This window comes from Mirounga leonina, unplaced genomic scaffold, assembly GCF_011800145.1.
Source record: "Mirounga leonina isolate KUSES-001 unplaced genomic scaffold, KU_Mleo_1.0 Mir_115, whole genome shotgun sequence".
NCBI classification, from domain to species: domain Eukaryota; kingdom Metazoa; phylum Chordata; class Mammalia; order Carnivora; family Phocidae; genus Mirounga; species Mirounga leonina.
Window position 1 is genome coordinate 37195706 of NW_023270268.1, and position 13007 is coordinate 37208712.

Here is a 13007-nt window from a genome sequence, read left to right on the forward strand (position 1 = left end):
AATTTCTATCACCTGGAGCAACATAGAATCCTTGAATGATATTTTTCAGACAATGGGAGTTTAGGTTATAAAAGGTAACAACTTGGGGCACCTGGCCGGCTCAGTCAGAGCATTCAACTCTTGATCTCAGGGTTGTAAGTTCGAGCCCCACATTGAGTGTAGCGATTATTTAAAATTAAAATCTTAAAAAACATTAAAAAAAAAAAAAAAGATAACAACTTGAGGCTGCCAGGGAGAGCAGGCCAGGTAAAGGTACCACATGGAGAGGTACTGATCTGAATGTCTCTTACTAGTAGGCTAATCTTAGGCAGGTTATTTAGTCTTGTTTAATTATTTTAATAAACGTATAAGATACAAATGCATGTGTATATGTACATATTTTTATTATAAAAATAGTACATGCTGATTAGTTTTAGAAAACTTTAATAAAAAAAGATTTTATTTGAGAGAGAGGGAGGGAGAGAGAGAAAACACAAGCAGGGAGGAGGGGCAGAGGGAAAGGGAGCCGACCCCCTGCTGAACAGGGAGCCGGATGCGGGGCTCAATCCCAGGACTCTGGGATTATGACCTGAGCCGAAGGCAGACGCTTAACTGACTGAGCCACCCAGACACCCGGAAAACTCACCCTTTCAGTGGGGACTTTTTTTTTTTTTTTTTTTTAAGCCAAGCCAGGGGCGCCGGAACAAATCATTTTTTAAATAGGTGGTACTGGGACAACCGGGATCTACATGCAAAACAATGAAGTTGGACCCTTTCCTCATGCCATATATAAAAATGAACTCGGGGTGCCTGGGTGGCTCAGTCCATTAAGCGTCTGACTCCTGATTTCATCTCAGGTCATGATCTCACGGTTGTGGGATCAAGCCCCATGTCAGGCTCCATGCTCAGGATGGAGTCTGCTTGAGATTCTCTCTCTCCTGCTGCCCCCCCCCAATCCCCACTCACATGCAGTTCTCTCAAAATAAATAAAATATTTTTAAAAAATGAACTTGGGGCACCTAGGTGGCTCAGTCAGGTCTTGATCTCAGGGTCATGAGTTCAAACACCATGTAATTAATTAATATTTTAAAAATAAATTTAAATTTTTTTTATAAAATTGAACTCAAAATAAATCAAAGACCCGAACATTAGAGCTAAAACTATAAAATTCTCAGAAGAAAACAGATGCACATCTTCATGATTTTGGATTAGGCAATGGTGTTTAAGTATGACACCAACAACACAAACAACCAAAGAAAAAAATAGATAAGTTGGACTAGTTAAGGTTAAGAACTTTCTGCCTTAAAGGGACCCTATCATGAAAGCAAAAAGATCCCATGGAATTGGAGTAAACAATTACATGTCTGAATAGAAGCTTGTATCTTTAATATATTTTAAGAAAACCTTTTAGAACTTAAATAAAAAGACAATTTAAAAATGGATCCAGGATCTTAACAGACAGTTCTCCAAAGAAGATACAAATGGCCCATAAGCTCATGAAAAGATGCTCAACATCATTAGCCATTAGGGAAATGCAAATTAAAGCCACATTGAGATACTACTTCACACCCACTAGGATGGCTGTATAAAAAGACAAAAACTGGGGCACCTGGGTGGCTCAGTTGGTTAAGCGACTGCCTTCGGCTCAGGTCATGATCCTGGAGTCCCGGGATCGAGTCCCACATCAGGCTCCCTGCTCAGCAGGGAGTCTGCTTCTCCCTCTGACCCACTCCCCTCTCATGCTCTCTGTCTCTCATTCTCTCTCTCGCAAATAAATAAAAAAAACAAAAACAAAAACTGTTGATGAGAATATGGAGAAATTGGAACCCTGCTGGTGAGAATGTAGAATGGTACAGCTGCCTTGGAAAACAGTCTGGTACTTATTCTAAGTTACTATAAGACCTAGCAATTCCCCTCATAGGTGAAGGGAATGTGAATTATACCTCAATAAAACGTAAACTTTAAAAATACAAATATATCAAAAAATTAAAAAATACAAATATACAAAGGATTTTAAACCTGTACTTGTCCATAGGATTTTTTTTTTTTTTTAATTAGACCTCTCTTTAAAAAACTGTGAACAGAATGCTAATTTATTTACCAAGGGGATGCAGTTTCTAGTCATTAGAGTTCTGAGGAGGGGCACAGTCCTTTAGTATCTAGGTACCATCAAGTAACTAGGAAGTTCGCAGAAGTTAGGGAATTAGATCACAGGGTCTTAAAGTGTGTTGAGTGGATATGTATGTTCAGGCCTCGATGAAGCTTAGTAACTTCCCATGTGTCCAGATTATGTGTCCTGGCATTATATAATAAAGAATTTGTATGGTCTTTGTCCCAGGTGCCTGGCACAGAGGTTCTAAAAACCATTGGAATTTCCTGATGGGAGTTATCTATATTATGCTAATGGAGTGACTCATGGTAGGCCCTTCAATAGCTTCTCTGGGGTCTGGTCCTTAGAAAGACCAGTCGTGTGATTAAAGGGCTGGGACTTTGAGCTAGCCTGAACTTTAGGGAGGGAAGAGGAGGGGGCTGGAGACTGGGTTTAATCACATGGCCAGTGATTTAATCATACCCTCGTAATGAAACCCCAGTAAAAACTCTAGACACTGAAACTTAATGGAGCTTCCAGGTTGGGGAATACATTAATGTGCTGGGAGGGTGATATTCCCTCATTCTGCGAGGATAGGGCATAAAAAACTGCATTCCCTCCCAGACTCCACCCTGTATGTGTGTGTATCGTTTATAACAAAACTGTAATCTTAAGTGTAGCCCTGAGTTCTGAGTCCTTTTAGCAAATTCTCAAACCTGAAGGAGTATTGGGGGCCTCCCAGATTGGTAGCCAGTTGGTTTAGAAGTTCAGGTGGCATCGGAAGGGAGGGCATTCTTGTGGAGGGCCATGCCCTGAGCTAGTGGAGTCTGAGCTACTCTGGGCGGTTAGTGCCAGAACCGGATTGATTGTCGGACACTCAGTTGGGGTTTAAACAAAGTGGCTGGTCAGGACCTATATTTCCTTCCCTGAATGACCTGGAGTAAACCTTGGCCAGATTTTTTGCTGCTTAGTTTCTTTTATAGACTCCACATTAACAAACCTCATTCGTGAAAATGTTTTTTGAGAGTAAAGTGTAATTGATTAGGTTAAGATTTAAACCTTAAATTTAGTTTTGTTGTTGGCCTTTTTTCACCCTCGAAGTTTGTTTTTATGTTGTCAAATTTCTTGACTTTTAGTTTCCTTTCTATAATGTGAATATTTAGATATTACTCTTACCCCTTTTTTTCAGATGGGAGTAGATACTTCTCCAAGGTCACAGCAAGAAAGTAAAGTGGTCAGGCCAGGATCTCAGTCTACGTCTGACTCCAGCATAGCCTATGCATGTACCCACCCTGTTCCATGGCCTCCTGCTGAATCTGTCCTACCATCCTTTTCCTCAACAAAAATAAAATGAGAGCGAAGAAAGGGATTTAAAAGTTGGGGCTTCTCAAGGAACAGAAATGAAGAGCAGAGAGTCAGTTCCTATGTTAGAGAACTGTAGAAGTTTTTAGCCATTTGATAGTTGTTCTATTTGCCCTTAGATCTTAACGAGTGTAAATCCAGAAGTAGCATTTATTGTGCTTCTATATATACTATTAGAATAATGATAATATAAAAACACCAAGGGCACCTGGGTGGCTCAGTCGGTGAAGCATCTGCCTTCGGCTCAGGTCATGATCGCAGGGTCCTGGGATTGAGCCCCACATGGGGCTCTCTGCTCATCAGGGAGCCTGTTTCTCCCTGTCCCTGTCTACTGCTCTGCCTACTTGTGCTCTCTTGCTCTCTGTCAAATAAATAAATAAAATTCTTTTAAAAAATTTAAAGAATAAAAACACCAATTATGACTTTAATTAAGCCTTTTGGTATTTCATATTTATTGTGAATAAACATCTTTGGTTATAATTCTGCTGACCTCATACTATTTAAAATGCTGATGTTTCTTCAGAGTTTAGTGCATGTTAGTTTCTTTAGTTGGTTAATGACTTAAGGAAGTTTTTTTTTTAAAGATTTTATTTGTCAGAGAGAACACAAGCAGGGGGAGCGGCAGGCAGAGCTAGAAGCAGGCTCCCTGCTGAGCAGGGAGCCCGACGCAACACTTGATCCCAGGACCCTGGGATCATGACCTGAGCCAAAGGCAGACACTTAACCAACAGCTACCTAGGCATCCCTAAGGAAATTCTTGAAGGATTTTAAGCTGGGGAACATCAGTAATATAATCATGATTTAGGCTTCATTTGCTGTTCCCTGCTTGCATTAACTAGAATTGATACAGACGTGGCACACTGAACAGGCTCCATCTGCACCATCCATTACTAACCTAGGGTGCCCCCAGTTTGATCCCCCATCAGTGTGTTAAGCCTATCTGCAAACTGCATCTAAGGAGCTGTATATAAGAGTAGTAATTTACAACTTGTTTTTCTAGTATTTTATTTTCTTAGTAGGAGAAAGGAGGTTAGGTTGCTACCCTTATGAGTGATCCTTCATATATTTATATTTATAAGTGAGGTTAATTTAATTTTATTTTTTTTAAAGATTTTATTTATTTATTTGACAGAGAGACAGCGAGAGAGGAACACAAGCAGGGGGAGTGGGAGAGGGAGAAGCAGGCCTCCCACTGAGCAGGGAGCCCGATGGGGGGCTCGATCCCAGGACCCTGGGATCATGACCTGAGCCGAAGGCAGACACTTAACGGCTGAGCCACCCAGGCGCCCCAGTGAGATTAATTTTAAATATTAGGTTTGGGTCTTAGCAAAAGGAACATATTCAAGTAGAGAACTCATTTTAGTGCTGGAAATCACTTCTATTCTTATTTTTATACTCCTTACATTCATAGTTGACTTAATGGCCACTAGTATATGGCATCAGATTTGAGACATGGTTATTAATTTGTGGGTTTTTTTTAAGATTTTTATTTATTTGACAGAGACATAGAGCAGGAACACAAGCAGGGGGAGTGGGAGAGGGAGAAGCAGGCTTCCCGCGGAGCAGGGTGCCCGATGTGGGACTCAATCCCAGGACCCTGGGATCATGACCTGAGCCAAAGGCAGACACTTAACGACTGAGCCACCCAGGTGCCCCTGTGTATTTTTTTTTTTTTTTTGAGATTTTATTTATTTTAGAGGGCAGGGGCAGAGGGTGAGGGAGAGGCAGAGAATCCCAAGCAGACTCCACATTGAGCTCAAAGCCTGACATGGGGCTTAATCTCCTGACCCTGAGATCATGACCTGAGCCGAAACCAAGAGTTGGACTCTCAATTGACAGGCACCCCAATTTGTGTATCTTTTATGAACATATCTCTTTATAGAAGTTTTAACACTTTTTCATTGTGTAATGGTTCTTTAGAAAGCATATTTGGATGTAGCTTGTTCGTGCCTGTTTTATGTGTATTCACTTTGTAACTTTTTACAGATTTCATTTACATTATTTTTCCTGGAAATTGAAAATCAAATTTTGAAAATAGTATATTACTATATTGGGATGACTTAAAATTAAACACAGCTAAATAATTAAACTCTTAGCACTTTTGTTTCACACTTACCTACTGCATCAGTCAACAAACTGCCATGGCCTCAATCTGCATGTTTCTGTAGAGTTTTATAGAGTGTGGAACACAGCTGACACTTGTTAGTCAACCATGGTCTGTTGAATGGAGGATTTTAACTATTAGTTCTTATAAACATCTAGATCTGAAAGAATTATTTCTCCTGTATCTCATTAAAATAGCCTTTGGGCTTTGCATGTGTTTCATTTCCCTCTATAGTAAATTGAGCACTTCTTTGAGATTGGTCTTCCTTTTCTTTTTCTGCAACAGGATCGCTGTGTGTGGTAGGGAAGTGATGCTATCTGAAGGTGACACGCTGTCCTCCTTTCTTCCTTCTGTCCTCTCGTTCCCTATTTTGGCCTCCTGGTAATTGGGGCAAGGGAGGATGGGTGGATGGTAGTCTAAATTAAGGTGAAATTGCTTTAATTATTTCCCCTTTACTTGAAGGTGGGGGAGGGGTGGGCAGTTTCCTGCCCACATTTAAGAAATTAAAGTTACCTAGCTTTTGGCACTATCTGTTTTGGGGTCATGGGGTCTTTTGAAAATCAGAAAAACATTGTAGAGCAATTCTCCAGGGGATAAAAAAATGGGTATATTTAGAAATATATTATACCAGAAATCTCAAAAACTCTGAAGTTAATCCTTGCCTGGGGGTGGTGGGAGTCCATAGATTATAGATAGGAACCTCTGCTCTGGCCCCTGTGCTGGTAATAGAGTCAGGCAGACAAACAAGTATGTTCTTAAGACTGGGAAATAAAGCTGATGTTAACTCAGCTCCGGGGAATTAAATGTTTCCACTATTGCTGTATCTGGGGATTTATTATCTTTCGATCAATTTTGCAACATTTAAATATAAATGTGTGACTTTATTCTAATATATAATCTTGATGGTGACCACTTCTGGTGTTAGAACTTTGAATATAGACATTTAAGAAAATGGTTTTAGATATTCCCAAAATAAGTCACTGGCTTAGGATAGATTTGTTTTAGTGTTTCCAGATTGTGAAGGAAAAAAGACTAAGCCCTTGATGTTGAAACTTAGGTATGCCAACTCTTGCTTTTTGCTTAGCAGTAGAGTTACGAAGTCCATTAATTGGGGCACTTTTTCTGGTCTTGTCCTTTCTTCGCTTTTGGGTGAGCCTTCTACTTGACTAGTGTTTCCTAAACATTATTCGTTGAATACCATCTTCATGATTTGCCTTCTGTGCACATTTCTTGGCTGTTCTTCAAGGCCACTCACTTTATAAAACTTAAATTTATGCAAATAATTATTGTGAAATACGGGATTGAGGTACTAATTCTTTTCTGTTTGACGCTTAAAGGAACATGTGCCTATGAGGGTTTTATTCCACCTAAAATCATCTTTTTATCTCACTGGAGGACATCAAGTTCATTTTGGGAAACATTCCCCTATATGCTGAGGTTTTAAAGCTCTGACCTTGAACCAGAGTATGATCATGGAAGCTATCTGTATCCAAGTGTCAGTGGGGATGAGGGGTCCTGGGATGGGTGGGTGCTGCCTGCTGAAATACCTTTTGCTTGGGCAAATTTGTATTGTTCTGCATATGGAGATTTTTGGCTGTGTGCATGGCAAAGCTTGGAATCCTAGCCTTATAACAGTTGGTTTATTTCTTTAATATGCCCCCCATACCTCCCACACACATGCAACATACGTGTGTATCTCCAATTTTCCTAAGTTTTATTTTCTTTTGCAGGTTTGATCTTGCTCTTCTACCTAGTCTTTTATGGGTTCCTGGCTGCACTCTTCTCATTCACAATGTGGGCTATGCTTCAGACTCTGAACGATGAAGTTCCAAAATACCGTGACCAGATTCCTAGTCCAGGTAATTATATTGCAGTTTTTGTGGCTTTTCACTAAATTTGGTTATACTTTGGGGTGCCTGGGTGGCTCAGTTGGTTAAGTGTCCGACTCTTGGTTTTGGCTCATGATTTCAGGGACTTGAGATCAAGCCCTGCGATGAGCTCCCCACTGAGTGGGAAGTCTGCTGCTTTCCCTCTCCCTTTGTCCCTCCCCCTGCTCATAGCCTTGCACACGCACGCTCTCTCTCAAAATAAATCTTTTTTTTTTTTTTTTAATCTGGTCGTACTTCACTGTACATTTTTTACATAGGTAAAAGTTAAACTTTGGGGTTAGGTAATGTGAAATTTTTGATTTTTTTGTTTGTTGTTTAATATTTACATACTGATATAAAGACCTTTAATATTTACATACTGATATGAAGACCTATAATATTTACATACTGATATAAAGACCTGAGCTGATAAATCTTGAGTCCTTTGCCAGGAATAAGCAGGAATGAATATGGAGAATTATAGTGAAGCCAAATTTGACCAATATGGTTATGAGTGGCTTTTGTGAATATTGTGTAGCATTTCACTTTGCCTTGAGTAATTTACTTATAAAGTATATAGTTTAGCTCTAGCTTGGGCTAGATAGCATTCGTCTTGTAAAATACAAGCATCGTATCTTTAATTGCTTAATATGGAAGTGGTAAGAAATACTAAATAATGATACATCAATAGGGAATAAAATGAGTATACTCTTACCTTACTGTGTTTAATTCTTGTCCATTGATTGTTGGAAGGAAAAAAAATTCTCTAGTATACTCCACCACAGAAAAAAATCTTAACTGAAACACTTGTTTAAATCATATTTTCTTCCTCCTGATTTCATTCTTTTAAAAGTCTTTTGAATGCCAGCTTTGCTTTTGTTGAACATGGCTCTTGTCCTCAAGGTGCTGGCAGTTTTTATAGAAGAAGATAACAATGTGCAGAACTCCGGTATATGTAATTCCCCAAAATGTGAACAACTTCTTGAGATAATAGAGAAGAGCAGGCTCCTCATGGAAGAGGGGGATTTGGATAGCAGGCAGGGTGGGCAGGCAGGCCAGGGAAGGTAAGAGTGTCACGGGAGGTTTCTTTCTGGAGCAGTGATTCTCATCCAACAATGATTGGCTCCTGTGGGGCCTTGTAGTCATGTCTAGAGACAGTTTTGGTTGTTAGAACTGGAGAGGTGCTGCTGGTGAGCAGAGGTAAGGGATGTTGCTAAACGTCCTACAATGCACAGGACAGCCCCCCGCCCCGCAACAAGACTTATCCAGCCCAAAATGTCAATAGTGTCAATGCTGAGGAACCCTGAATCTAGATCCTTGCTCACAGCATGGATTCGTGAGCCTTATCAATAGCCAAACTGCACCAGTTTCCCCAAGCATCTTTTCTTGGAACATTTTGTTCTAAGGATTTTTCCTTATTTTGCTGCTAATATTTGCGCAAACGTCAGGAATCACTCTTCTCTTTTTTAGTTTATTTGACCAAGTATCGGAGACTAGCTCCATGCTCATTTCCCCCTCATCTCTCACTGTTGCTCTGTTTTCTTTCTAGATTTATTTATTTTGAGAAAGCAAGTACTTTGTGCACGTGTGTGAGTGGGGGAGGGGCAGAGAGAGAGAGATCTCAAACAGACACCGTGCTGAGTCGGGAGCCCAACATGGAGCTCCCTCTCACGACCCTGAGATCATGACTGAACTGAAATCAAGAGTCAGATGCTTAACCTACTGAGCCACCCAGGCACCCCTACGTAGCTTAATTCTAAAACAATTATTTTTCTTGCTACCTAAGTTATGTGACTTTATTACCACTGAACATGATCCAGTCTGTTTCAGAAATATTATCCTGTTTATAATCACATGAATAATAAAAGCAATAAAATGTGTTCCACATATTTCAGTTTCAAACTGAGTTATTTAAAATTATTTACAACTGGGGCGCCTGGGTGGCTCAGTTGGTTAAGCGACTGCCTTCGGCTCAGGTCATGATCCTGGAGTCCCGGGATCGAGTCCCGCATCGGGCTCCCTGCTCGGCAGGGAGTCTGCTTCTCCCTCTGACCTTCCCCCCTCTCATGCTCTCTCTCTCTCTCATTGTCTCTCAAATGAATAAATAAAATCTTAAAAAAAAAAAAATTAAAAAATTATTTACAACTGTATTGTAGTACTTCAAGTCTTATCAGTAATTTAATAAACATATATGCACATATATATGTATATTTAATATTGGATGAATATATATTAGCTTGTTAAACAAAATTTTCTCTTTACAAAGTGATTATGGTTAATATCTTTTCTTTCTACTTGTATTTTCTACAGTATATATAGTATTTAAAACACTGGGTTTTTTGCATTGACCATATTTTTAATTTTAAATGACATTTCAATAATATTGTTTGTACCTGGTAAAATAAATGCTAGTTTGAAATTGGTACATATAAGTAACCTGTACATACATATAACATAAACACGTACGGCTCCTCACACCCTGACAGACATGCACATTGTCTGCACATATTCTCATACTCCAGTGGTTTAAATTGGAAGGAGATAGAGGAGTTAATTGTAGTCTTTACATTCTCTTGATGTCCTTTCATTTGGGATAAGGCAAGACTCTTTGGAGGAATTAAGCATACCGTGTCAAAATGCACTTGTACTATACACATGTGCCATGGTTTTTTACTTACGAGTTGCAAATAGGCTGTGAAGTAGCAAGTTACTAGGGGTCCAAGAGCATTGTCAGGCAAGGTCTGAGAAGTAACTGCTATCAGGAATTCAGTTTTAGGGGCACCTGGCTGGCTCAGTTGGTAGAGCATGTGACTCTTGATCTCAGGGTTGTGAGTTCGAGCCCCACATTAGGTGTAGAGATAACTTAAAAAATAAAATCTTAGGGGCGCCTGGGTGGCTCAGTCGTTAAGCGTCTGCCTTCAGCTCAGGTCATGATCCCAGGATCCTGGGATCGAGCCCCACATTGGGCTCCCTGCTCCGCGGGAAGCCTGCTTCTCCCTCTCCCCCTGCTTGTTTGTGTTCCCTCTCTCGCTGTGTCTCTCTCTGTCAGATAAATAAATAAAATCTTTAAAAAAAAAAAAAAACTTAAAAAAATTCAGTTTTATACTTTCAGGTCTTTTGTAAATTAAATCATTAAAACAGTCCCTTAGAGGGCGCCTGGGTGGCTCAGTTGGTTAAGCGACTGCCTTCGGCTCAGGTCGTGATCCTGGAGTCCCGGGATGGAGTCCCGGGATCGAGTCCCGCATCGGGCTCCCTGCTCGGCGGGGAGTCTGCTTCTCCCTCTGACCCTCCTCCTTCTCATGCTCTCTGTCTCTCATTCTCTCTCTCGCAAATAAAATCTTAAAAAAAAAAATTAAAAAACAAACAAACAAACAAAAAAACAGTCCCTTAGAAATTAGTCATGTAAAGGAATGTAGTCTTTTGTAGTCTTTGTGTAAAGCATAGATATCTTCCTGGTTTTCTTTAAAATTTCTTTAGTTTAGAAATCAGGATATTTTATGTTGGATTTTTCTTAAAGCTAGGTGTTTTCTTTTTTTCTTTTTCTTTTTTTTTTTTTAAAGATTTTATTTATTTATTTGAGACAGAGAGAACGAGAAAGAGAGCACATGAGAGGGGGGAGGGTCCGAGGGAGAAGCAGACTCCCTGCCGAGCAGGGAGCCCAATGCGGGACTCGATCCAGGGACTCCAGGATCATGACCTGAGCCGAAGGCAGTCGCTTAACCAACTGAGCCACCCAGGCGCCCCAAAGCTAGGTGTTTTCAATACAGTTATGTACAAGCTGCCTTGATTCTGTTACTTTTTTACTTGCAGGATATTCTATCTTCCTGCTATAAAACCTTAAAAAATAAAAATTTCATACATATGCAGATGGTCATTTAATAATGTTGGACAGTAAGACATTTTATTCCTTCATTTAAGACTTACAAAAAGTCTTAAAACGCTATTGTAGATACAAGATTTTGCAGTGGATGGAAAACCAGGCATAGGAGATTATCCAAATACAACTGATCTCTGGTATGTTGATGTAGGTGAATGGAGAGTTTAATTAGGAGGTCTTCTGTGCTGAGTGTAGACTAAGATTTGCTCTGCCATGTAGGAACACTGTTTCGTCATTATTTGGGTACCACTGCATCTAGTTTAACTTAAGATTCATGCAAACCCAGCACAGGCAAGTAAAAAAACTGGATCTGATCTAAAATGTAACACTGTATTTAAAAAAACAACAAAAACAATAAAATGTAACACTGTATGTTAGCCATACTGGAATTAAAATACAATGAAAAAAAAAAGAATTAGATGTCTGGAAACTAGAACAACTCTTGTTATTTGTAAATTTTCAGATTCAGTGCAAGGCATGGCATCTCTAATAACTTTGATATGGGAAATGTTTAGAGACTAGTGAAAATTTCAGGACTGTTTTTAAGCCTGGGTGCAAGGCTGAATTAATAATCTAGATCTAATGTTTTTTTTTTAAGATTTATTTATTTATTTGAGAGTGAGAGTGTGTGTGCGTGCAAGCGAGGGAAGGGGCAGTGGGGCAGAAGGAAGGGGAGCCTGACCTGGCAGACCATGACCTGAGCCAAGAGTTGGATGCTTAACCAACTGAGTCACCCAGGCACCCATAGATCTAATCAGTTGGAAGCCTGATTACCTTTCTTACAGATAAATATGCTTACATTTTCTTTTCATAAACTCATTCAGCATGTTCTGTATACATGGATGTTGACTCCTGATATGAAACTGTTGGTGGTTATATTCCAAACTCATCATGTGAAAACCACATTTTAATTATAGAGCAGTGTTTGTTATTGAAGGAAGAATAGTTTACCATAGAGTTAAAATTGTATATAGGCCTCTTTCATTGAGTAAGTTCTATGTTTCCATACAGTTGTAATTTGAATGACAGAAGTAGGGAGACTGATTGGCTAAAATTTTTCTCCTGTTAATAGCAAATTGGCAAAACCTAAAAATATTTGATAGAAATAAATGAAAATAGGAAGTACAAACTAAAATCTATAACTTTTTAAGTCAGGAACAGAGCAATTATAATTACCTGTGGATAATCAGGTTTAGGGGAGGTTTTTAACTGATAATGTCAGATTATTTTGAAGATTTGCAGTTCTCTTTCATTTAAATATCTGTGCCTTCATAATCAGGAGTGAGAAGTTCTTCTTGATAATTTCAGCATATCTGTGAACACAGTTTTCCATATAATTTAATGAGATCTGCCCTTTAGATAGCAAGGAGAAAGAAGAGAATTTCCTGCAGTTAATTTTCCCCCTTTTTCTTTTATCTCTTTATAGGACTTACGGTTTTTCCAAAACCACAAACTGCATTGGAATATTCATTCACTGTGTCTGATCCCAAGTCCTATCAAGGGTACATTGAAGACCTTAGGAAGTTTCTAAAACGTAAGTATGTTTTCTTAGAGTGAGGTAGAAGATGTTAGTTATTAGCGAAACCATATGATAGTGATTACTTTTAGAAAACCAAATAATGATTACTTTTAGAAACATCTTTCTTAGAGTCTGTTTTACCTTTTTTTTTTTTCTGTTAAACACAGTCCACTGAGAGGACTTGCAAGTAGATTTTATAATTAGTCATA

The 13007-nt window shown here is 39.2% G+C and overlaps 1 protein-coding gene across 1 annotated transcript in view; it reads left to right on the top strand.

Annotated features, from left to right (window-relative positions):
* Positions 1–13007, top strand: part of ATP1B3 (ATPase Na+/K+ transporting subunit beta 3) — a 44566-nt gene that overhangs the window by 16673 nt on the left and 14886 nt on the right. The window contains exons 2-3 of the mRNA XM_034996069.1: positions 7265–7393; positions 12706–12813. Of these exons, the coding sequence (XP_034851960.1) occupies positions 7265–7393; positions 12706–12813 (237 nt within the window). The remainder of the gene's footprint in view (positions 1–7264; positions 7394–12705; positions 12814–13007) is intronic.